The following is a 27925-nucleotide window of genomic DNA, read 5'->3' on the forward strand; positions in this document are numbered from 1 at the left end:
TTCTATTGAAGATTATAATTTGCTTTCTCACTCTGACAGCTATCTGTTGCTTTTTATAGAATTGGTCCGAAATAATATCCTTAATGAATCTAATAACTTCCATCAGCATCTTATCAGTGTGATTTATTACAAGTATTATGTGATTAAGAATGGCCCTGATTTCCAGAGCAATAGACGGTGACCTCGGCCCGTCCATGACAATATCAAATCGGATTTCATTTGCAATCTGGGTTTTTTTTTCCAGTGCATATTCGTTTCCTGGTGTAGGTTTACATTAAAGGACTTATGCAATGCAAATAAATGTTGACTGGTTTGCTTTAAGAAATTCTTAATATCACTCGAGTGGCCAAATGAATATCTAAATATATGTCAATATCAATTATGTTATCGTAAATTTCCCGGCCATTTTTTTCTCTTCAGATTACTTGGATACCCTCACAAAAAAGAACCTTCCAAACCAAGATACTGTCCGTGAAAACATTCGCCAATCTTTGCTAAAGTACCAATATGATTAACAAAAGACTTTGGAATGCACCTTTGCCAAGACTAATCTCACATAAGATGTATGTCACCATGTTATTGACATGATTAACAAAAGACATTACATGTGTTTACATTACATAGGTCATTTGATATAAACCTTGCATTATTACTTGTGACTGATTTTCTCGTTCCTAAAATGTAGATAACAACGTCATTGTTCTTACTTCCAATCAAAGTACTAAGAAAACCTCAAAACTCGCCTCCAGAGCCGGTGGAATTGACTACTGAGTGATTTTCTTTATGGAATTAATGCATCGTGATGCCAACGTCTCCAGTGGGTTCAAATACAGAAACAAAGCTCATTGCAGCTGTTGGGAAACAACACCATTTATGATCCCCTTTCCTGGAATACCTCAACTTATCATTGGATGCAGTTGCCTGGCGAATTAATTATTGAAAACAATTTTCAGAGCAATCGCGGAAGTTATGTGTGGTCGTAAAATATTCTTGGGATTTCTCCTCATCGCAAGCATGACAACTACCAACAGTAAGTGACGATAAGCTACACTTGATTAAATGTTTACAAGAATAAATGTGTTTATAAACGGATGTATATCATAATATATAAACACAACTATATGAGTACAGTTGTGTTTAGCATAACTATGCCATCTTGTTACTATAACAATTTGACAGCGTTATTTTGACATTTGAATCAATTATGATTCATACGCATTTTTATGTAACCATCGATCAAAAACCTTGCGATACTAATTTGTGACGGTTCTTTTAGGCAAAATCGAATTCTTTTCTTCATGGTATCTTTTTTGCCTCTTTTTCCCCCTCAAGGTAGTATTCCCAGAAGCTGGGTATGTCTAGTGCTTATTCAAATTAGTCGCATATCAATTAGAAGCTAAGGTCTTTCGTTTAGAACTCTGCATAGGTATTCAGTTGATTTCAATTCAATCCAATTATTTGGTTTACTGTAGAGCACTAAAGTTGTCGCATTTAAAATCTGATTCATAGAACATTGAGAAAAAAAATAATGATATAATCGCGAATCACAAGACATTCATCGTAATATAATATGTATAATTTCGACAGAGCATACAACCTACCATATATCAAAACTCCAAATATATACCCAGAATAAAGCACGTACACTTAACTCTGTTTTAGATATTGCACATCCGATAAGTTATAGAAATACAATGTAGTCATCATTATGTTCTAATGACATCGTGAGATAGATTGTGAGATAAAATAATGTTGTATTTGTATAAAAATGTAACAAGCAACAGTGCTACCACCAAAAGTTACAGGCGACTAAATGTTTTAATGATACTCTCCCATGTCGAATTCAAATAACCAGGGACATCGATCAAAGTTGTTATGTCCGTTGAACCTGTATAAGGCAGAACACAAGGGGGCAGCAGCATCAAGAACAATGAGTAGTCTATGTTCAGGTCTCATCGTAAAACACTTCCTTTCAGCTTTTACAGAATATCATACTAGAAATAAGAATGGTATAGAGCGCACATAAGAAATATGATATTATACCAATGTATAGTATTTATAAAACAATAACGTGGGACCGAAAACCTTTTGAGCAGAATCAAGCAGCATTGTGTCGTTACTTGCAAAAGCATAGTATATATTCGGCATTGGTTGGCATGCTCTCAACGTTTGAAACCTTCCTTTTTCTTTTCATTATAGCACCATTTAGCATTTCTGTCAGTACGATCACTATACACTAGAAAATGTGTCTTACAAAAAAAGTGACTATTTCTTTCAAATTCAGGCGATATTAGCCCACAAACAAAGCTGCTTTCCCAACTACTTGATAACTACGGTCCCCGAAGCGTCCGTCCGGTGCGTGAAAGAAGCGACATCGTTGACATTTCATTCAGGCTTCTTCCCAGAGAACTCATCAAGTTTGTAAGTCACCAAAACCAGACGAGAAATGGGGAATGATAAGCATATTCTTTGTTGAACGGAAAGATGATTCAAAGTATGAAAATGTCTTCCGTTGTTTTATACTTTGTAACCATTATTTCATTTTCTCACTCTCGCTTTCTTTCATACAATCTCGTAATAAAATTAATAATGGGTAATGGGTAATAATATGTAATTGTTCACATCGATACTGTTTACAACAGTTCAAGTCCTTGACATAAATGTGCACACGTAAACAATAGAATGTGAAAACGTGAAAAACAATCATTATGTTGATGTTAAGTAGTTAATGTAGGAGCAAATACGTCGCCAGCGTGCGTTTAAGCAATCCATAGCTCCTTTTCAGCCAGTTTTAGTCTAATTCTCGAAAAACTAAATATCAAATCTTTGGTTTGCTTTCGAAGTTTGCAAAGTTATGATTGTCATTTCTTTTTTCTTTTCTTTTTTCTCTTTTTGCTTGATGATAAGTATGTTTCCGCCATTACTGCCTTTATTGAATACCACAAACTTTTTGAGAAATGTTTAAGCATAAATTTTACTAAACATACTTATGCTCTCAGTTTTTGTTAAAATGCATACCCATTTATCTATTGGGCCAGATTTAAATTATAATATAACAATAATCAATTTATAAAGCGCAAATCAATGTATATCTTTCTAATTATCTCATTTTCATTTGTATTATGTTGTTCTTGATACCGAGGACGAGGGACAACAAACCGTTCAAATATCTGCATCTGTCCGAATGGTGAGAATTCAATAGCATTTTATTTTTAGATCGAAATATTTTGTTACTTTCTTCTTCCCACTGAAATGTTCCGTCAGGGCTCGGAAGGTTGCTGTTCCTTTTTGAGCAGCGCCCTCTATCCTTCTACTAGTATAATCATGCACAAAGAACATTGGAAATTCATGATGAGAATATATATTTATCGTGCTCACTCTTCCAGTTCGTGTCTTTCTTTTTACTTAACATTTCCACTCGCTGAGGAGTCATTTATTGTAAATTTCTTGAGTGATGAGCGAAGTCTTGATTGTCAGTTGATCACTCTTCCTTCATGAATTCATGGATCCTTCCATTTAAAAAGAAAATTGAGAATGGAAAAGATCAGAGTAGAGGAGGTAAAGCAAAAGTAAATTATCATCATGACTTAAAACGGCATCTCATTTTGAGTACTTCCCTTCACCACTGCCAGCAAAATGTAAGACGTTTCACCAAAGAGAAATACTTCCAGGGAAGATAAGGAAAATAATTTGCTCAGGCAAAACACTTTTCTACAGGTAAGGAAAAAAAACACACAGGGAAGAATAGTCATAGGTAGGTGACAATTGGAAGGCTGTTATTCCTCATGTGATCACAAGCTTTCATGGTTTGCTTGATTCACATATTTCCCTGCAATCATCCAGATATGGAGAGACGAAAAGATGACCTGGGACCCGGAAGAATTCGGGGGAGTCGATATCGTAATGGTCAAGGGACCAGATGTCTGGCTGCCCGATATCGCCTTGTACGAGAAGTGAGTACCCCCGTCTGACTAATTACCGATTTTAGTATGGGTGCTAGAAGGTGAACGTTGTTTTATCGTCCGCCCATTGTTTGTGTGCGTGTGCGTGTGCGTGTGCGTGTGTGTGTGTGTGTGTGCGTGTGCGTGTGTGTGTGTGTGTGCGTGTGCGTGTGTGTGTGCGTGTGCGTGTGTGTGTGTGTGTGTGTGTGTGTGTGTGTGTGTGTGTATGGTTTTACCCTCTTTCGGGGGTACTGAATCCAAATCTGGATGATGCAACTCTTGCAGTCATACCGAAATGGATGCCTTAACTGAAATTTCCATATTTTCTTACAAACGATGAAGATTGGAAACAATTTGATAGTTTCAACCTACTTCGAGGGTGCTGAATCCGAATCTGAGTAATGCAGCTCTTTCGTGCTTGAAAGTTCTGAAACATTCAAGACGACGGTCAACAAACTGGCAACCAAAATGCCTGCTACTTCCCTCTTAAGGATGTAAGAGTTGATTCATCCAGGTTTGGATTCAGTACCCTAAAAAAGGGCAATATCAGTCATTTTTAGATAGCAAATATCAGATTATATAAATAATATCACATATAATATATAAATAACATCTGAAATAAGGTGCGGTCCAGTTTCGTGTTCAGCATTCTCATCTCTTTACCCGGTATGTTGTTTTGCAATAATTCGTTTATGGGTTTTATATGAGTGCGAGGAGAAGTTATTGGTATTGGTTTGTGATTGCTTGACATGGTTTTACTAGACGTAAGTGTGGATGAGGATGCGGGCTTACAAATATTCCTTCAGATCTACTACAGATCGCCCTTCTCTCGGGGTTATGCATGGTGGTGCCGTTTGTGGTTGTTGATCATGTTTATTGTGTGGATCGTGATGGTGAATGGTGATGTGATGTGAATGGTGCTTCTGCTCATTCGCTATCTTCCTGGGGGACATTTCATGAAGCGTTTTGGTCTGTGTTGGTGGTATGGTCGGTGGTATGGTGGTGGTGGTGATGTGTGTGTTGAGTGTGGTTCGTGATAATTTGATGGTGATGTGTATGGTGCTTCGTGCACATTCGCATCTTGCTGTAGTGGTGGCGGTGGTCTGTGTGTGTGTACGCGGGTATACGCGGGTATTGTTGCTGTGACGGGTGTGTCGACAATAAGCCATGCTTGAGGGGCTCGTACTGCACGTCCACTCATGGCGACCATGAGGGAGAATTCCGCCCGACCATCTATTCTATTCTATTGTTCTATTTAAATGGGGATCTATCCATGGACAATTTTCCCCACAATGTACATGTTCTTTATATAAAATTATGTGTTGTTAGTGAGGATGGGTGGATTGTTAGATGAAATGGGGATGTAGCGATGTGTTGGGTTCATAACTGTATAGGTTGGTTCATTTATATATTAATACTTATGTAATGTTATTCATAACAATGTATATATGGGTTCATGTTACATAGATTCAAAGCAATATAAATATATATTGAGTATATATTGTATACATAACGATATATTATATTGGTTTCATATCGTATAGAAAAATATGGGCTTGTGTAAAGACGCAATAATATAAGTATATATCTATATATCACTATGCTTATTATATAAATTCTTGATAATGTGTGTGTATATATATATATGCGTTTAAAAAATGTACTGATCCGGGGGTTGCATCTCTTTTATTGACTCTGAGTGTTCTGCATGAATGATCCCGAGTAGCCTAGTCTTTTCATGCCAGCCACTTTCTCGAAAAATTGAACAGGGCAGTGTCCAACATCCCGAATAGCTTAGTCTTTTCGTACCAGCCGCTTTCTCGAAAATCTAGACAAGACAATGTCTAACAGCATAATCAAATTAAAGTAGGATGATGCGAAAAAGATTTGCGAGTTTCAATTAGACAAAACTCTTTATTGTCCGGATCAAATGCCCATAATGTAGCTACCAAATAAAAAATTAACCCCTTTTAAGTCACAATCCCGGCGTTCAAGTGACTCTGTGTACAACATGTTGTGAATAGGGATGACAGCTTCAATGCACCTGTTGGTATAGACCTTGCCCGTCACCATTAAAAAGGAACTTTGCCACCAAGTATTCTTCCAGTATTGTCGAGAATTTAAGTTCAGAAGGCTGAGATGGACAGCGGATAATGCTACTAGTCAGGCTTTCTATAGGACTACGGATTACGTAAGAATACCGCAATTTGAATGGTGTCGAGGTCTTCTGCCGTATTCATTCGCTGCTTTTAAAGGTAGGGAATCCCATTTGCAGGCCTTAAATGAAGAGTTGTATAAATACAGTGGTATGTTGAAGAGAGTATCATTTTAGAAACTCCCATAAAGTATTGAAAATGGAAGGTAACATTTAGTACATTTTTATTGACCGTTAGATTTTGAATTGAATTTTTTTCGGGGCTCATCGTAAATTCCAGTACATTACTAGGCTACCTTTGCAGACCCATGCACTGCATGCGTGTCCATCATGTATTTTTTTGTGAAGAAAGTTCATCAAAACTTACAAACATTTCTATATACCTATGTGTACATTCCTGCCACACACTCTATATGTTATTACATCAGCTCTTATACTTTTAGATTTGTGTTTATAGATTAAAAAAAAATACAGAAGACTGCAACAAAAAGGTTTAAGTGTGGCTGACACACAGAACTACTGAGTAGTTGAGTTTTGTGCATTATTCAAATTGTAGATAACTGTTGACTTCCAAATTTCTCAGCAGTGGCCTAAACAAGTCCCCTGAGGTTCATATCTAATGTTTTGCTGCATTGTGGGAGGTCTGTAAAAGGTATCCCCTACCTTTAAAGCAGGGTGGGCATAATGTTGTTGGCCTGCACTGGTTTTGTTGAGGATTATGGGGTAGTGATCGAGGCGATGATAGGTAGACATTTTTTTTTTTCCATCGTAGTTGGTTCTGCAGATTGGACTCCAGGTAAGCACGAAGCAGAATGTTTTGTGTATTTTTTTTCTGCTCAAATTTTGATAGGTAGTGATATGACCCATGGGGTACATATTTCGTTGTCAATCAGTAGTCTTGTATGGACAGTTGGAGGGAGTGATCCTGGTATTGATGTAGGTAGGCAATATACAGTGAGTTTTATGAAGTGTATTGAGTAGATGTAGTGCATGGAGAAGTATGACACGCGAAGTGTGAGTGATTATTGTTTTCTTTACTTACTGGCCACCATAACAGCCATTATTTTTGTGTCTTTTTGGTTCGTAGATGTAAGCGTCAGACTTTCATAAAATCTTCCATGAGGTTTTAAACAATCTATGAACCTTTTCAATACGAGGAGGTGTGAAAATATCCTATGAGGCATGCACTATCGGGAGTACCGGTATACAAACTGTAATTACTATTGCAGCGGCCATTTTGAATAACATTTAGGCTGATTTGACAAATTCGCTCAACTGAAATGCATGTTATAAAAATAAAAGTTATTGTTTCTCACACCCTGCGATCAATCTCCCTTATAAGTTTAGATTTCTTTTTACTAATTATTGCAATAATAAAAATTGTGAGATTACTTGATTCTTAATATCTCAAAACTCTCAAGGATGCGGGAGTTACTGAATCATTGAGATCCGAATTCAGCATCGTTGGAATACTGTAAAACCATAATTTCTATTGTGTTTTTCTTTTAGAGAGAGAAATGGACACATAAGAATTTCAGATTTTGGCGGCACCGTAATTCTGCCATTTATCTTAAGCACATCAAGGGTGCAAACAATGCACGATCCGGACTCGGCACCCTTGAAATAGGGTAAAACCATCAAAAACAACAACAGCAGTAAAACAAAAAACAAAAAACGCCAAAACCAAGCATAGCAAAGCATTGGTCTGACGATATCTGGTGGTAGAGCACGGTTAGACCCAAAATCTGTCGTTGGCGCCCAGCCAACGAACAAGCCCATCTTAGTCACGTTGGAAGGTATTAACGAGATGTATCACAATTTATGGTTAGCAAAGCTAATAGAGAGCTCATCATTTCGAGAAACGCAATATCTCTATGTCTCACAAGGAAATGAAACTACCATAAAATTTAAGAGGCAGCAAACTAGTTATTACTAAAGCCCAAACACTTGTTGTTGAACTTGTTGTTACGAGTCTTAATCATTACAAAAGAACTCAAGTACTGTAACTCGTTAAGGACGAGTCCCGAGTAGGCCTATACTCGGGCAGGTGTCTATTGGAAATGCGTGTTGTAGCAAAATCAGGCCGTCCTCAATCGGGTAAAGAAGGTCCTTATCACAACCATTCACTGAACACAATACCGATTCATTTTGATCACATTAACACTGTTGAGATTCATCTCAACTTTCTTCAGTGTCGTGAAGGATTTTATCAGCTACTCGGATACCTACATCCACGTGTCGAGCAACGGGTCAATGGACTGGTATGTCTTGGTTGTAATGACAGCGGCATGTCCAGTCGATATCACGTACTTTCCTTACGACGTCCAAAAGTGCCACATGCAGATTGGACCGTGGACGCTGGCCGCAAATCAGGTATCTTGGACGTAGTACTAAGGACCTTCAAAAGCTCCTTGGTAGTAACTCTTTGCTATCTCTAAGGTTATGGCTTTTCGGCGCCAACCAAGAGAGTACACAAATACGTTATAAATCCATCTCCCGCCACGGGATCGGGCAGAGATAGCATAAAGCGCGCCCTCTCTGGCGAAATAGCGCGATGCACGTCTGTCACCAGACCTGAAAATTCACAACTCTACCTCATGAAACATTATTATGAATATATGCGCTGAGAATTCAGAATCTATCAGCAGAAATTGAAACGCTCAAGGACGGTTCGCTCCAACACTCTCATTTATTTGACCCAGTTTCAATCACTGTTAAAGGCACCCGACATCCGATTCCACACCAGTAATCTCCCTTTTCATATAATGAATTCTGCTTGGTGTAATGGAACTGTAACAAATTGGTAGGATATTGTTTTAATGCGGATACTTTCCTGTTGAAGTCTGAATTGCATTAGGTTGACAGCAAGACATTTTTTTTCAAATGTTGTTCATCGAAAAAGACAATATTTTTCATAAGTTTCATTCACTGCATCTATTATGCATCAGATTAAAAGGACAATGTTTTGAGATGGTTGCCAAATCATTTTTTTTTATGCTCATTCTTATACATTCCTTTTTGTTTCAAACTCATTTTCTCCTTTTTTTTCTCGTCTGTAGGTCGACTTCCACATTTCGACGGAGGCTGACTCAACGTACATTGCCTTTCAACAAAATGGAGTCTGGTCATTGGAGAAAACGCTCTCTGAAAACGGTTTCTACAACAGGTCGCGTAACTATCCCATCATACGCTACACGCTTTGCCTACGAAGGGAGTCCGGTTTCTACACACGGACGATCATCGTACCCTCTATTTTCCTCACGTCGTTGATGGCGCTTGGCTGTTGGCTGCACCCAGCTTCCGGTGAGAAGGTCACCCTGGCGGTCAGTAACCTCCTGGCTTTGATTCTCTTCCAGCAGCTCGTGTCTGACCGGATGCCGCCCAGCGGAAAGTCAACGTCAATACTTGGTAAGAGTTGTGACCCTTGTATTGACTCTCCTCGACTGCGTTATACCACGGGAGTGTCATCCAAAACGTACATTCTGAATTTGAATTTTAAAGTTTCATCATGCTCAATGCAAGATTACCGATGCTTAAAGGAAGGGTAGAAAAAAATGTATGTGTGCATGTATGTAAGTGTGTTTGAGGTACATTAGAGTTTTTATCTTCTTCTTCTTCTTCTTCTTCTATTTCTTCTTCTTTGTCTTCTTCTTTGTCTTCTTCTTCTTCTTCTTCTTTTTCTTCTTCTTCTTTTTGGCAGTAAATTTCTTCATCACAATGATTGCACTGAGTTGCACGGAAGTCCTCTGCGCTATCATTGTCCTTCGTGTACACCACATGGGCGGACATCACCCGCTCCCCTCCTGGGTGAGACGCTGGATGCTGAGACCCTTCATCCGGCGTCTCTATGGCAACGAACGATGTCTTGTGACCATTGGAATACATCACCAGCAGTGAGTGTAAAATGATTTTTTTTTTCAGTTTAAAGCATATGGCCCCACCCTCCACGCACAAGCACTCGCGCGCGGGCGCGTACACACACACGCGAACACAAACACACACGCGAAAAATATGACGTCAGTGCATTGCTGGTGTTTTTTTTTTTCATGACAGGGAAACATTTCAAATTAGCTCTTTCTTTTGTACATCATACACTGTAGGCCCTATCAGCAGATACAAAATCAGCATTTAATTTGTGATGATAGATTAGGTGGTTTTTTTTCGTAGGTGCACTTTTCATGGATTATTTATTTCGCACCTTAGATTCCAAGCATAAAATCACAAATATTGTTTGATTCTTTACAGGATAGAGGTTATAAATATGGCTTTGCTTACCGTGTTCAAGAGGTGCAAAAGTTACTGTTTCTATCTAATAGTCCTATTATATTAAAGTCTTGATTGAAACTCGCTCTCACGTTAAGTATTTAACTTGACCATTAGTAACTGTTTAGCTACATTCCTGCAGAGTTGAAAAGAGTCATTGTATTGTTACTATTCATACAAACATTTTTACTAATGTGCACATGATGATATAGATCGGTCATATCAGATGTTACTTCAAAAATCGGACGATCGGAGACAACGGAGAGCATCGGTGAGCAAGTCAACACACGATATGTTGCCACAAGGAAAGGCTGTAGCCGTTCATGGGATATTCGGGACCCGAACGAACTTCGGGAAGCTTCGGATGACTTTCCGGAAGTGACCGCCTTGACGTGGCGAGAGGCAGCGATCGTCTGCGACAAGATCCTCTTCACCCTGCTCCTCGTCGCCATCGTTGTCGCCTGGCTAGCGGTTGTGATTAGCTTCGTGCTGCAGAACCACAATGATATCTAGTCACACCCCTATTTTTTAAGTATATATGTTAGAGCATATACTTAAACTACTTGGTAAAGTATACGAGTTTTTTACGTCGTAAAAAGACATATTGTTATGTGATAGTAATAATCATTGTAATTCAGTTATGTTTTCTTACTTGCTTTTTGTGACCACAAAGTGGGATAAGTTCAAATCAATCAGTTAATCAATCAATCAATCAATCAATCAATCAATCAATCAATTATTCAACCGATCAATCCATCAATCCATCAATCTATCAACAATCAATCAATCACATGGGACAGGCCACGATATATAGGCCACATCCTTAGTTTAAGATTGTGAACACAAGTTAAACCAGATGTCATGTTTTGTATGTTTTATTGAGGGTAAAATTGAACTATTTACATCAAAATCAAATTACTATGATGCTATCTAGCGTCAGCATTGTGCGTTGATGCAGTTTCAAGTCTGTTGCTCGTGATTCATTCATCTCATCTGTTATCACATTGAAGTTTGTTCCACTGTTTCTTTGCTAATTAGAGGAACTTTAAACCACAAAGTAAAATACGATTTTAATTCCATTCATTCATATCTAGTGTTATTCAAACTTAATCCTGTAATTTAAATTTAGTTTAGACAGCAAGTGTACCGCCAAGCCAAGAAACTGTTGTGTATCTCTTTTGCTCAATCGATACACTGCAAAAAGTCCGGTGTTAAATAGTGAACACCGAGCTGGTGTTAAATTTTCGGTGCTCATTTATGGTGTTAAATTAACACCTCCGGGTGTCATTTCCAAATATAAAACTGTTTTTTGAAGAGTTTCTTAGTAACTGCACTTCTTGTTGATTTTTAATTTAAACAAGACGATCAAGAATTTTACAATTGAAATACTAGATTATTGAAAAAATGTGAAAATAAATTTACACCACAGTAACACCAGCTGGTGTGGTCTCTTTTTGAAGCTGGACGGGTGTTAAACCATTGATATTAACACCAACAAATATCAAATCAACACCATGTGGTGTCATTTTTGAATTAACACCAGTACAGTGTCAAAATAACACCAGGTACAGTGTCAAATTAACACCACGAAGTGTCAGGTGAATACTTTTCAACACCATCACAGTGCATCTTCAACACCTGTGGGTGTGGTCCTCTATTGAAGTTTGATCGGTGTCAGATTTAACACCCATGGTGTTAAATCTAACACCGATGTTTTTACAGTGTACATGCCAACGAAATATCCATGGCATTGCATGATCATGATTTCTGTGGAGAGAAAATCAAGTGTTGAGTAATGGCGTTTGTGGAAATCATTGAGTACTAGTATGTCAAATCCGTTTGAACGACTCCCTTTTGTTTGGTTGGTTCAGTGGTATATGCGTACTTCGAATGCTTTTTAGTCTATCATTGGTGTACAGTATTGACAGGATATTCATATACGAATAGTATAGGTACATTGTACGGACCCATAATCTTCACGCTTGTCTTTGCGAGCCTACTGTCGGTGCTATGAACAGGTTGGAGCGACCGATAAAATAAATAGCTCTGAATTTGTACATTGATTGCATCGAGTAATAAGCAATGCATTTTACAGAACGTCGCTATACCCATCAAATATTGCACAGTTGAAGTCGTCTTTATGTGGTGTCGGTATTCACGAATCCTTTAGATGATAATTGTAGTTAAATAGCAAAAAAAAAAAAAAAAAGAGTCCTTGCTCCGGCAGTATTCTTTGATAAAATTATTTGACAAGTGACGTTAACTCTTAGGTTGCCAGAGTAGCATTTTGCACCATATACACACATAATTCCATAGAATGCCGTGTAAACAAAGTGTTGAAGCAAATCAAATAAAGCAACCTTCCGAGCGTCAGCGCTGTGATGTCCTTTTAAAGCTTCTTTCACGAGTCTTTATCACGTTTGAAATGATGTATCATTTGTCACTTTCTGTCTGTCTAATATTTCATATCTAAACATTACAAAAAAATCCTATTAGATTATTCCACCTGCATATTTCCCCAAACAGCCGTCATATATATATATATATATATATATATATATATATATACACTGTTAACCTTAATGGCCTCTGCGTATTCATCGAACGTGCTTTGATGTCTTCTTGGCTTTTCTAGAGTCGCTCGGACCACGACAGCTTGTCACATATCAAATTTATTTGACTGCTGTCCCTTATTACCGTGTGTCGGAGCCACGATGAATTAAATTCAGACACATCAGCCTTTAATATCATAGTCATTTATGAGCCATTGGTGATGTGTTCTCAATGGTAAATGCACGAGATGAAATGGTTACACTGCTGTCCATGACCTTTATGACTCGATGTGTCAATCTAATGTCAGAATTTGCCTCATTAGTCGTTGGGTTTTCGTATTGTCAATAATCCCTTATATAACCAATACGGAGGACAAGACCCATGCCGAACATGGTGAATACACTAATTTTGCAAATCAATCTGACTACTAGTATTCTGTTTTGGTGATTGCTATAGGAGCACATGCCCATGGGTGAGAACGTGATATTAAGCAGAGAAGACAATAATATCTCGAAGAGATATCTTGTCATTTCAAAAAAAAAAAAAAGTTAATCACTGCTACGAATGGGAAACAATACCTTTAAATGATTGTCAGCCGTCATTACAAAAAAAGTAAACTAATTAGTCCATGTAGCCGCAATCATATTACCGTATCAATGACAGTGGTGTCATGTCAAAAACGAAGATTATCGGATTATTGACATATACAGGAAAGCGTGAGGCATTCGTCTTTGTGGAAGAATGACGGAGAGATCATGCATGTACCAGTATGAAAAGAGAGAGAGAGAGAGAGAGAGAGAACATGGAAAGCTACACAAAATAGTGTCATTCTTCTCCGCTAGAGAGTTGGTAATAACATTTAAATTAAAAAATTGTGCATAGATAAAAACTAACTATGCACTATAGGTAGTGTTTATGTTAATGGAATATGTTGAATTCCACCAGATTATATGTATGCCCAGTTACATAGGCATGTAACACAGTTACTATCTTCTTTCTTTCTTGGACTGCCACATTGTTGTATAAAAACATTTATGTCGATTTTTTCCCCCAAACTAAAATTGAAGACCTGAATATAAGAACTACCAAAGTCCAATTTTGGGCCAATTCCGTTTGACATGGCAAATTGTAGCTTATGCATGGCCTCATCTTGTGTATAAATGATAAATCCTAATTACCCCCAGAAGTGCCTGAAACGAATGAGTGAAATCTTATATGAATGTAAGAATGACCCAAGTCCTGGACTTGAGTCATCATTCTTACATTCATATTATAGCGCCCTCTCTCATCGCTTCTCTCATTTCATATAACAGCCTATACTATATATGATTCAAAGAACGACCCAAGTCCATCACACAAAATGGCCTCTCCACAATTAATGTAAATGTTAATTGTGATAATGATATATGTTCTAATTTGTATCTACAATGTTGCCTTCTCACCACAGTTGAATAGAATATTATTAGACATATAAAAAGATATGAAGTTTTTTTTAAGTTTACTCGAAATGGCATTCCATGGACTTGCGTCGTTCTTATATTCAGATACTCGATTATTAAGCAAACGGGACTAATCATCATTGTCCTTTCGGTTTAACTCTTGGTGTGCGTTGAATGTCCACTGGCACAGAAAACTCCATGGTGTCATACACATTGTCCAAAACCTCCGGCAAAGAAAAGGTTAATGAATGTTTTTAAGTGCAATGGACAGAATATTTCATGAGGCGAGAGATGGATTGATCTCCGCCTTGTTGAATGGATCAAAGGTTTTATCTTTCGCCGACTGAAATATTCTGTCCATTATATGAATGAAATACATTTATGTTTTATAATTATGACGCCTAAAATAAATCTTCGTCATTTAATGTTTTATTGATTTAGAAACAGGAGAGAATCTGAGATCGAGAGATCGCTCGCTGAGCGTTTCACGCTATCGCGCTGTCGCATAACCTTACACACAGACTGCAAACGCAAGAGTTTTACATGCGTAGTGAGCCGGGCTCTCGGCGTGCCTGCAATGGATCAAATTGTATTAGTCCAATGGTAAATGGAGTCACAATATTGAACGGTAAATGGAGCTACAATATTGCACGGATGATAATGTCATAGTGAAATTAGCTAAATGATTAATCTCAAACAACCAATCAAATTACAAGATATCTTTTATATAAAGATCTAAATAGCTAAACTCTTATAGTCCTCCTCCCAGATTTATTTTGGTCTAGACCAGGCCTATATCGTGTGTTGTATAAGGCAAATATTTAATGTTTTAACATTCGTGCCACGGTTCGAATATTACATTCGGTGCAAGTTTAACCGTTCTATTAAACTTTGCGTTATTGAATAAATTGAAAAAACATGCACGCTCCTGCAATGTTCCGTACCCTCGCACTCATAAACATTGAATATTTGTATACTATTTTGCCTTCATCAGACAGAGCAAAGATCGCAAATCAATGTCGCTCTGTGCTTACCAAACGTGCCGTAGTCTTGGTAGCGGAAATGTCCCTTCTCCATCTTTCTTCGTCACTTATGATAATGCGTTGTCATAAGGCACTACTACTATCATTTCCTGAGCTCAGTTGATGAAACACATACACACATACGGACGCACACACACACACACACACACACACACACACACACACACACACAGGGACACACACACACACACACACACACACACACACACACATATATATACGCACAAAACATTACAGATATGCCTTTTGTGGATTTATATCGGCTTCTGGCAATCGATTTTCCCAGTTTCAACCTCACAGTGTCGCGTGTGATCATCCAGATACACTTTACTCCACGCAGTTAACGATATAGACGTCCCATGTTGATTAACCACTTACTGATAAGTTCATGATGTATGTCCGAGATGAAACAGATATTTTGTGAATGAATTCCGGATGTTGGATATCACTTTGTCACGGCCAGTCGCTATGGAGCCATGTCAGGATGCGAAACACACACAGACGTGCACACACAAACGCGCAATCAGCAGAAGATAGAAGAGGAGACAAGTGATAAGTGTTGGTTAAATATCTCCCTCGATGTCGAAATGAGACTGCAGCCTGAGCGAGAGAGAGAGGGGGGGGGTGAAGAGAAATAGAAAGAGATATAATAAGAGAAAGAGAGGGAGACGGAGATAGAGAAATAGAAAGAGACAGAGAAAGAGAGGGAGAGAGATAATAGAAAGAGAAAGAGAAAAAGACGGAGACAGAAAAATAGAAAGAGATAGAAACAGAGATAGAGATAGACATAGACATAGACACCCCCCCCCCGAAAAAAAGGCAGACAGAGAGACAGAGACGGAGAGACAGAGACAGAGGCGGAGGGAGAAAAAGAGAAAGAGATAGAGAAAGAGAGGGAGATAGAGAAATAGAAAGAGATAGAGAAAGAGACGGAGATAGAGAAATGGAAAGAGAGAGAGAAAGAGACCGAGATAGAGAAATAGAAAGAAATAAAGAAAGAGACGGAGATAGAGAAATAAGAATAGATAGAGAAAGAAACGGAGATAGAGCAATTGGAAGAGATAGAGAAAGAGACGGAGATAGAGAAATAGAAAGAGATAGAGAAAGATACCGAGATAGAGAAATAGGAAGAGATAGAGACAGAGAGAAAGAGACGGATCACATCAAGTGTTTTACCACCTTTACTTATGAAAATGATGGTAAAGGGGGTTATGTTGCGAGATATCCTCTTTGTTGTCGAACTCTTCAGGGGTTTTCTTTTCTTTTTTTTCTCTTTAATGCCCCCCCCCCGAAAAAAAAGAAATAAAAGCAGTTCAGCGCTTCTATTAGTGGGGGAAGGGGAGGGGGAGGAGACTGTGAGGGGGAAGGTCATTATTGTCAATGGTAGGTCGACTTTAATATCAGACATATTGCGGTTAGAGCGATTATTAGGTTGGAGGAGTTGTAGTTTCTTCCTTTGAATTAGTTATCTGAGTAGAATAATATCAAACTGTTGAAATGATATACAGAACAAATCAAGTTTGTAGTGTCTCTGCTTTCCAACGGCCTTATTATTCATTTTTGCATAAATATAATATCTATTTCTTTTTTGCTTTCTATATAAGTACTACTAGTCCACAATATACAAATAGAGGGAATAGACCCCTCCAGATCGAAAGCTCTTTTACCATGACATTTTGATTAACCCTTTTCTAAATCATCCTCCATTCCCTGGGAAGTGATTGATCCAAAACGACAGAACGTGTTTTCGTCAGACAACTTAAACATTGACATTGACAGGAACAAGAAAAAGGTGCACAGCACCATACAAAACTCCTATTAGCTAACCAGATAATTTGAGTTTTTGAAACGCATTCATTTAATCATTCATTCTGTACTTCTTTGCCATTGTCCTTTTTTTTGCCATTGCTTTTGATTTGTAAAAAAACAAGCAACCACCAACTTGATCCTTTGGGCCATTTGATTATAATGTTCGCTCGCTCTCGTGCATGTGTGTGCCTGTGTGTGTGTTTGTGTGTATACAGTATAGTTGGTTACTCATTTACCGATTTGCATATGATTATTATGTGTCTGCTCCCTTTTGTGTGTGTGTATGTTTTTTTATTTACCCTTTTGAATACACCAACATGGAGAGTCTTTTAGCCTCTGAAACTCCACATGCCGGAGTGTACAGTGCAGTGGCAACAGCTGCCGTGAATATAATTATATACTTGAGTAATGTTTAGTTTTCTTTCTCTTTAATCACTCCATGCCCACTCAATTCAATAAATTGGTTAATCACTAAATGGTGCGGATCGTCACATTGGTTTCAACGTGGTATAAACTGCGACACGTTTGTGTATCAACGGGGGCCCCAAATGAAAGGTAGGCAAAAAAATGGGAAGGAAAACGGATCGTTCAAAATTGATTTCGTGCGCCAAGTGATATTGGAGCTGCTGCCCGTAGGTATACTTGCTAAGCGAAAGTTAAGCAGGCTGTGGCTCTCATCGCAGGACATGATGCGTTTCCTATACCAGTGAGGTCTTCAATGTGGAATAACTGTGCCATGTTTCCTCGCAAAAACGTGGTAGAATGGGAGAGGATGAATACATGTTCAAATATAGGATTCCATAGAAACATCTGATGATTGTCATCTTAATCCTGCAAGAAATTGTCTCCAGTCTTGGTGTCCATGATCTGTCAACTACAAAGGATGTACTTCAAAATCCATTTGGCGGGCAGCGTCGTGCAGTTTTTCCTGCTTATCGCTGCCCAACTAGCAGTCACTCATGGTAAGTTAATGACTTTTCCTTGTAATAATGCTTTGAATAATGTCCTGACTTTATAAGTGAAACAATGTATGGTAGATCTAAAGATGAAAAGAGCACAAACAGTATTCACGCTGCATCGTCTGATATGGTTGTCGTGGATTCATTTGTTAACGTTATCATTCGCGCATGACGTTCGAAGTTTCAAGAGGTCTGCATTTCAAGGCAAATGCACTGAATTTGAATCCACACTATCTAAGGCACTGATGTCTATCTCCCACTGGTATTATGTTCGTGAATATAAAGTTGTAGAAGTTGTAAAATTGAAGGAGGAATGCAAAAAGTTTCTGTCTGGAGAAAAGTAGTCATTTTGTCTGCTTTCTTGCGTAAGCTGAGAGCATATTGAATGTTTAAAGGGATAGCATAGTTTTGGTTGCAATGGGGTTTCAAGTTTTAACTTTTGGCGAGATAATTAGAAACCACTTTTATGAAATATCAAAGAACATACCATAAGCATTCTGTGAAAAATTGATAATTTACTTGATGAAAATCGGGTTTGAAATGGCTGAGATATCCAACACCAAGCGATTTAAGACGATTCACAGATTTATTTTGATTCTACAACCAAAACCATTGTAGTACGTGAGCAGCAAACTGCTCAAAACGAAAGAGAATTTTTAATCTATACCTTATTTATGTGCCAGTAACAATCAATAGTAGATACTTTAATGAAGAGATAAAGGGAAAGCCATCAAGCCTCCATACACATGTTTTGGGAGTTGATATGTTAAGTTTTGTTTTGTTTGTACCATGAGGATATCAGGCAATCCCTCGAAACAGTTATAGTTGCATACCAGACCACGGTCTAGAGGTGCGAATAAATGGCGATGATACGTAGTCACTTGGAGGTAATTCTTGATGATACGAGGGATATTTCGGTAGATGTTTGGCGTTGTTATGGCAACCCATAGTGGTGGGTGCATAAAATGAGAACTCATTAGGTTAAGCGAGCAGCTTTCCACTTGGCCGAAAAAAAGGAATGAATACGGGCACATGCGATTTTGTATTATCTCCCCAAGTTTGATGAGCTGTATGATTAATTTTTCCAAATTAAAAACACGATCTTTTTAATTATTTCGAATGTGATTATCATCAAAAGAGCAAGGCTAATGAGCAATACTTTGGTATTGAAGGATATCACTGTATTTATAGATATAATCTCTTTTACCCCCCCCCCCCCCTCCATCCCCCTCCTTTTATTTTTTGATTCTCACAGCGCTGTCATACAACCAGAGTGTTCAGAATAAACTCAGCACTATGCTGCTTGACAACTATGGTCCTACCTCGGACAGACCCGTCAATGACGCCAATGAACCAACTGATGTCACCTTTCGTTTTCTCACCAGGGAATTAATCAAATTCGTACGGTTTTTGGAACTACGTATTTTCGGCTTGATTTTGTTATATCGTATTGCTTGTGGTATCATGTGTCTTTGCATTTAATGCTTGTACTACTCTAATCTTTCAGCCTTGTAGAAGGAAATCTTCCAACCTTGAACTTGGCTTGATGAACAGAAATTAAGATATCAAGACAAATGTAAGATTATCAGTAACACAGATCACAAAGAAAATGTATATGGTAAATATTGGCAAGTACTGAATTCATGGCAACATGATGTCAACTCTCTCATTCACGGACACAGATTTCACTACATCTCCTTTCTTAGAATGAATCAGAGCAATTATCTTATGCAGTTAGTCTGTGGTTGTATTTGTTCAGAAATAATTATATCAGTTTTACCCGCATGATTTAACTACAAGGAAAGATGTCAGATGAAGCTATGCCATCTAAATGTGCATGTATGAGAGAGGTTTATAATTGCAATATTCTAAAGAATATTCATGTTAAGTCAATTTCAACTTTGATTTTTTTTTTCATTTTTGCTGTTAAAGCAAGTCCTTCTTGTTTCTTATCTTGACCTTAAATTCTTTGCACAAAAAGGCTTAATTGAGATGTTAAACTCCATGTTAATATTCTCGCATCTACAATAAAAAGTATCATGTTTTCGAAGACAAAAGGATATATTTGCAGTAGTAAGTCGAATCTCGGAATTCTATTTTCATTTTCTCTTTGTCAAGTCGAATTTTCACGTCAAATATCTGCACAATTATAATAAAAACAGGAGAGACTTCTCAGAGTATGCTAGCAGAATCTAATCACACTCTGATGCTGCATGATTTAGAATGAAAATATCAAACTATTATTCTTGGTATATTAGATTTTGTTTAGTACACCTTAACTAAAATATATATGCATAATTTGGTAGCAGATCAGATAGGATCGAGCTTGATATTTTTGCCGTAAATTTCTGCTTTCCAAGACTGAATTGTCAGAACTTATATCAGTATTGATACTGAATGTTTCCGTTGTTAGGATGAATCTTTACAGCAACTCAAGCTCTCAGCTTCCGTTAGAATGGTGAGTTCGATTTTTTTTCTTCCTTAGTTTCATTAGGGATATTTTGTGAGCTGTTGTTTTTTTAAAGCTCGGTTCGTTTTAGTCTTTCTTTTTTATCATCTCTAATTGCAATCGACTGCACATCATGGTCGATGAGTAATCACCACTGCGACTGACGAAATAAGATTTCCATTGATAACTAATTTTCACATTTCTCTTTATTCATCTGCATTGGAAATATGAATGGTTTCGTAGAGGTGAAACTAAACACTTTTAAGGGGAATTACGTAGTTGTTATTTCACCCATATTCTCTAAAATCAAGTCATAAAAACGTTTTGTGCACCCCAAAATCAGCATCTTTTTTAAAATCTCAGCTCTATTTGCAAATAAATCAGAATGGAAATTGTTTTTTTCCCTTGACTTGTTGAAAAATTTGTGAAAATTTTTTTTTTTTTTTTTTTTTACGGCTTTCATTATCTTAACACTACAGACATAATTTGAGTTTGTTCTCTTAACAAGATTAGATCTATTTTCTAATAAAAAGAATAACAATATAGACATGAAAGATTTGGAAGTCTCTTTGATGGATAGGAGAGCAAAAAAAGAGAAATTCCGCATAATTACTTTTATATCTTTGGTGGTTTTCTCGTTTCTGTGACGTCACATAGAGATGGCGAGACGAGAAAATGACGTGGGTTCCAGAAGACTATGGTGGCATAGATCTCGTTACAGTGAGGCAAGAAGATATTTGGGAACCAGACATCATGCTTTATGAAAAGTAAGTCACATCATAAGTCCATATCAATCGTGCACCATGATCAAATTTCTTGTACAACATGCCATGCACTGTTCAGCATTATTTTTTTATAATTAATTTCAGTGTTTGTGCGTTTGTTTCTTGTTTGCTTTTACTTTGTCTGGTTATTATTTGTGTTTCTTTGTCTCTGTGGGTATTTTGAAAGTGAATCGAAAAGATGATAAATCGGCCTTCAAAACCGCAGCATCAAAGATGGCATTTGAGAGGTAATGACTGAAAATATGCTCCGCTTCTACTTTATTTAACCTAAAATGTGTGGTACACGATGAAGCAAAAGGATAGTAATTAGTGAATGGGGCATGCTTTTAACAGTCCTTCATAATATGACATTACTTACGCTTTTATTCACTGGAAAGGATTGGAAAATTCATCATGACTGCATGACATGTTACTGAATGACTGTCGCAGATTTTAGCAATCATTTGTTTTCCTTCTAAATCTCAAATGGATAAGGTACAAATGTTTGCTTGCTAACAGCTAGATTCTCTTTTTCTCGTTTCATTAATTCGCCATAGACCGTTTCTATGACACCCGATCATTAAATCTATTGTGCGCTTCGAAAAATGATGCGGTATAGGCTATACCAATACACACTGTCAATCCGAGCAGGGTATCCCTGTATTCAAAATCAATTTGGCCATGCAACTTAATCGAGAGGCACATGCATAACAACACACGCATTTTGCTACATAGACTCACGCTCCTCCGATTTTCGTAATTAAAAAGGATGTGCAGCGTTCAGTTTATTTGAACCTAGTCGCACGCGACGACGACAACAACTTCATAATAGTTAATGGTGACAGTATGGGAAAAAAATGTTGATTTCACAACGATCTACAATTATCTATAATAGGATGCTTTTTCTCCTGTGCCGAAACATAATAAATATAATGATAACATAATCTATCGTCTGCTACGCATTGTATGCTATGCATGATAATTTATGATCTTCTTTCGCTTCAAAGTATTCACTTAGAAACCTTTAAACATCTTAGATGAACAATAGCAAGGGCTAACGCATCATACTTTAACTCCGATATGCAATACATTGACGGAATATATTACCTTGTTCATGCAATACGGAAAATGTCCAACCATGTTATGATATTCATATTATTCAATTTAAAAAAACGAATGTTTTGAACTTCGAACTACATTCGACTAAGAGTGAAATATGAAAAATTTATCTCCCTCTTTCACCTATCTCCCTCCCTCTCTCTCTCTCTCTCTCTCTCTCTCTCTGAGCAGGGATAAGATAATCTACCCTTTTATTAACAACCAAGGCGATATCTAATTGCTGCTATCGAATAATTCATAGAACTTTCCCCCTCTGCAGTAGAATGCTATATGAATTTCATTCTTGCATGACAAGTGGCGTTTAATCACTTTTTACTGATTCATCCATAAGGGGACTATGCCCTTGGCCCTCCAGTTCGATTATAAAGAGAAGGCAAAAATATCGATAACATGTGGATCTATGGAAGGGTAATGGGAGACAAAATTAAGGCAGACGCAGCAGCTCCTATAATCGATCTCATGATTTCAAGGCAGTTGTATCTCTCGAGTATTATTGGTAACCGATAATGCACCGACACACGCTCTCTGGCGGAGAGGCCAACCGTAATAAACTCTTCATTGGCGCGTTGATTATACATCAGCTATTCTTTGTGGCCGACGTACCGCCAGGCAGGATTGGCATCAGCTTGTGATAGTAGGGCTTACAGCAGTAAATCATAATGAGACCTCTATCTATTGGATTACTGCAACTCAATTTTGCTTGGACCATGCATGGTTGATGATTTAATCTGGTTAAATATCTATTATTGTTAGCGATAAAGGTTCAGTGATGTTAATTGATTTGAAATTTATCCATTTTTTTTTGTCAACCTGTCTGTGTTTTAACGATATCAATAAGAAAATTGTTATTGTTATCACACTAGTAATAATGATTATTGTAAGTATTATTATCATACTTTTTATCATTATCATTCATAATTATTATAAGTAAAAGTACAGTTAATCATTATTATCGCTATAATAACTATTATTGTCATAATCGTCATTATTGTCATCATTCTGTTATCATTATCATCCTTATCATTATCATCCAGGGCCCCCAAGAATAACAGTGTAAAAACTATATTGATGGGGCTACCAAGGGTAAAGAATACTTAAAGGGGAAGGCTAGTAACTGATCAGTGGGAATCAGTGGAAATGCTGGGAGATGATTGTTCCAATCCTTGTGGGATTCATTCAAGAGTTCATTGTATATCTATTGCTGTGTGAAAATGATTTGCTTCAGAACGGTCTCATATTCAAGTAATGTGCAGATTAATGCTCCGTCACTGACCAGGGACGCTAACCTGGAAGCATTAAACTGCACATTACTTGAATATGAGACCATTCTAAAGCAAATCATTTTCACACAACAATAGATATACAATGAACTCTTGAATGAATCCCATAAGGATTGGAACAATCATCTCCCAGCATACCCACTTATTCCCACTGATCAGTTACTAGCCTTCCCCTTTAATAGATGACTACTAAATAATTGAATTACACTTTGCTCCGCCCGCCAGTGTGGTCAAGGATTTTATGAGTATCGGGCGCACATTTCTCCTCGCCCGGAGCAACGGGGAGATTGACTGGTATTTTCCCGCCATCCTCACAGCAGCCTGCACGATGAACATCACCTACTTCCCATACGACACCCAGAAGTGTCATCTTACTTTCGGCCCGTGGTCACTGACTACGGATCTGGTGAGATATTTTGACAGAATAAACGCGATGTCATTGAATACATTCATTTAACATGCCGAAAGTGTCATAGATACTGGGTATTTTTATTGCTCAAATTTGGCTTAAGATAATGAATTACGTCAGTCAACTTTTCAGTCAGTAGACAAAATGAAAGCCTAGTGGAGAAAGGATGTCAATACCCCCATCTACGGCAAGTCAGAGACAGCCTTCAAAACCCCGAATTGCATTTTCCTTTACTTGAAGAAACGTTTCTGAACATTTTCATGATGATTGTGCACAATGTACATATGTTGCATGTTCGGATTTTCAGTAAGCCAAATGAAGTCGTTTCAGTAATAGAATTTGTAAGGGGGTCTGGTAGACTTCTGATTGGGTCAGTAAAGAAAGATTATAAGACGGTTCACAACTGGTTAGAACTCACGTGTTACACAAATCTTCAAATTCAAAGGAAAACATCGACAAGCTCTAAAACATTATTTTTGATCAATCGCCTCTCGATCCTTTCTAAAAACATTTTCATTTTTGTAAGTTTCTTTAAATTTTTCTGATTGATTTTTGGTAGTAACCGGTGGTAGGGCACGAAAATCCATATACACATGTGAGAGCTTTAGAATCCGGATGGTTTTTGTTGTTTGCGTGTCTGTAGGGATGTGCGCGTGTGTGTGGTTGACAATCCTCAATGTTATTCTCAGTCGCATTGAACCTCGAGTCTGCAAGATGTTCAGATCATTTCGAAGTTGTGGTACTGAGAGGGGTAATGAAGCAACAACAACACCAAAGAAAATTGTCAATGTTAATAGAAATTATAAATGAGCAAGTCGCTCGTCAGCTCTTATTATAGGGATTTAAGTTGTTGTAATTCAAAGAGTATCTTCCTCCTTCAGTTTTCGTCGATATATATGCAGAAAGTAATGTAAAACCTAAAGTGACGTTATTTTTCACTTTATTATTGTCAATACATTCGTTTTGACTTCATCTTCATTTAAGCGCACTCAAACTTGTTAATGTCTTCACTGTTGAATCGACAGAGAATTCACATTCAAGCCAGTGGGATTCGAACTAATCACATGCTATTATAGCAGTAGAAAACAAGTTAGAGTCCCACTGGTACCTTTTTCAGAATGTTTGTTAAAAATGATAGATCTGTAGTTGCGACCTTACAAATGAACTTGTACAAAGAGAGATAGAAGTGTTAACATTTGTCATTACGCAATTAGTTCAGTTCATTTCATTTTTTTTTCTCCATCGCAACATAATCGATAACAAACAGTGTACGTGAAAGTAAAGAATTTCAACATAAGTAGTCAATAAAAAGGGAATGCATTAAACTTTAGAAGGGGCTCATACAAAAAAAAAACCATTATAACGATAAATCAATCAGAGGATGGAGATGGGGACCCACTGAAAAGCGAAGCTTGTAGAAAGTGCCCCCCCCCCCTCACAATATACAATGTAGGTTCTTCTTACGAAAAAAAAGGAAGATATTCATGGTCACCAAACCCAATTCATTTTGCTTAAACAATTTACCAAATCAAACATGAATCAATCGATCAGTATCCAACGTTAGCCGTAGACTCATATTTTATTTCGGCGAACAAACCCCACAGATCAACTTCACACACGCTCTCGAAGACTTCAATCCGTTTCGTCGAAACGGAGTATGGAGTCTGGAAAAGACCCTGGTCGAGGACAGGATCGTGCACTCCTGCTGCGACAACCGCACGTGGTCGTCGATCCGGTACACGCTGTACATCCACCGGGAGTCGGGCTTCTACACACACACTATCATCATCCCGTCCGTTCTCCTCACCACGCTCCTCGTCCTTGTCTGCTGGCTGCACCCAGCTTCCGGTGAGAAGGTCACCCTGGCGGTCAGTAACCTCCTGGCCTTGATTCTCTTCCAGCAGCTCGTGGCGGATCGGATGCCGCCAAGCGGGGAGACGACTTCCATCATGGGTAGGTTTTCTTGTTCACGTCGACATCGTCATCGTCGTCGTCGTTGTTGTTGTTGTTGTTATGTTTTTGTTATTTTTCGTGTCTTTTATCGCACTCCCTGGTGTTGTTGTTGTTGTTATTGTTGTGGTTGTTTGTCGTTGTGGTTGTGTGTATGAGTATTATGTTATTAAATTTTATTTTGCCGGACATCCCCTCCGCTTAGGTATCACGATTATAATTGAACCATTTGTCACTGAAGAAAATCATCCCTAGTCGATAAATCGGCGTTCTACAGCACAGAGGGATAAAGATCATCTCATGTTTGCTATTTTATTTCCTTTTAATGTTTTCATTGTCTCCGCTTTTAGAGGAACAGACGAGCTGTCAGAATTACTGTAGAACCAGACATGCCAACAAATCTATGGGTTTCAGCACATACATTTTCTTCATTCAAAAGGTGCAGAAACAAACTATAATTGCATTCTGTACATAAACGAACTTTCGGAAATGCAGGATACTTTAATATGCAACCATATGATTATCATAAATATTATTGCAGGAAAAGTATCTGAAGTAAAATCATAATGATATCTGCGCAATTATCTTTTCCACGCGTTGGTGTAATCTGTTCTCCCTCTCCCCATCCTTACCCCATCCCTCCCTCCCTATCTCTCTCATTCCCCTCCTTCCCTCCCTCCTCTCCCTCCCTCCTCTCCCTCCCTCCCTCCCTCAATCCAAACCAGTCAACTTCTTTGTGATGATGATCGGACTGAGCTGTGCAGAGGTTCTCACCGCCACCCTTGTTCTGCGAGTCTACCATCACGGGGGCCGCAGTCGCCTGCCCGGCTGGGTGGCGCGCATAATGCGATACAGACTCATCGTACCTCTCTACGCTCGTGTGCACTACGTGAATGCAAACGCGGGAGCGAAAAAGGAACCAGAGTAAGTCATCAGAGATTCAAAAAGAAAGATGAAAGCAAAAAATGAGAGTTAAGAGAAAAATTTAAAGATAGAATTGATGTCACCATCATCGCTCACATAGTCGACTCTGCCATATTTTTGGCAAACCTTCTGCATGCACAGTGTGTTCATAAGAATGTCGAGTATAAACACCGTATCAACTCACTGTGAAGAACTCTGTAGGGACACTGTCTTCACACTGTCATATTTCACATTGTGTTGCTCCATCAAGGATCGTTATCACTACAAGAAATACGACCACTACTAACAGTAATTGATAATAATGGTAATGATAATAACAATTCTAACAATAATAACAATAACAAATAATCCTATACCCAGGGTAGCGCTTTCAGCGTACGCTCTCCCAAACGCAGTGTTGCAAAGAACTGATTCCGACACCTAAATTTTCAACATTACGAAACAAAGATGGCTTGTTCAAGCATGCCGAAAGTTATGGCATGTCATCAAGATTCTACTTTGATATTTTCAATGTAACAGTTGTCATGTTTCATGGTCTTTGCCTTCATTATTCGTCTGTAGGTGTGTAGCGCCCTCTTTTGACAATCACGTTATCTGCACGAAGAAGTCTTCTCACCCCAAAGGAGGCGAGGCGAACACAACCGACGAACCGATCAAACAGAAAACACTAACTCCGGCAGCGCAGCCGTCGATATTTCGGCCCGCAACAGACGACAGGTGCGACCAAGAGGAGATCATCGCGATGACTTGGCGGGAAACAGCTCTCGTCTTCGATAAACTGCTCTCCGCGCTTTTAATGCTTGTCACCCTGGGGTCATGGCTGTACGTAGTCTTCTGTTTCATCTTGAAGTCGACCACGGATGAATAA

General features: G+C 38.2%; 1 protein-coding gene across 1 annotated transcript; it reads left to right on the forward strand.

Annotated features, from left to right (window-relative positions):
- Positions 1 to 1014: 1014 nt before the first annotated feature.
- LOC139719760 (uncharacterized) lies at positions 1015 to 27925 on the forward strand. The gene is made up of 16 exons (XM_071631148.1): positions 1015 to 1030; positions 2285 to 2421; positions 3143 to 3187; positions 3844 to 3953; positions 8289 to 8469; positions 9156 to 9504; positions 9797 to 9989; positions 10572 to 10830; positions 18042 to 18165; positions 19418 to 19563; positions 20576 to 20620; positions 21269 to 21378; positions 24000 to 24180; positions 25788 to 26136; positions 26859 to 27057; positions 27619 to 27925. The coding sequence occupies exons 1-16, from the start codon at positions 1015 to 1017 to the stop codon at positions 27923 to 27925; spliced, it is 2751 nt and encodes a 916-aa protein (XP_071487249.1).

The sequence above is a fragment of the Diadema antillarum genome, unplaced genomic scaffold (assembly GCF_040938485.1).
Source record: "Diadema antillarum isolate AM-2024a unplaced genomic scaffold, OU_Dant_1.0 scf00000114, whole genome shotgun sequence".
In the NCBI taxonomy this organism is placed as follows: Eukaryota; Metazoa; Echinodermata; class Echinoidea; order Diadematoida; family Diadematidae; genus Diadema; species Diadema antillarum.

Bases quoted from the DNA above. Each gene is read 5' to 3' on its own strand.
- LOC139719760 (XM_071631148.1), top strand. The intron at 20,621-21,268 runs GTGAGTTCGATT...GACGTCACATAG, and splicing joins TCTCAGCTTCCGTTAGAATG to AGATGGCGAGACGAGAAAAT. The intron at 27,058-27,618 runs GTAAGTCATCAG...ATTCGTCTGTAG, and splicing joins GGAGCGAAAAAGGAACCAGA to GTGTGTAGCGCCCTCTTTTG.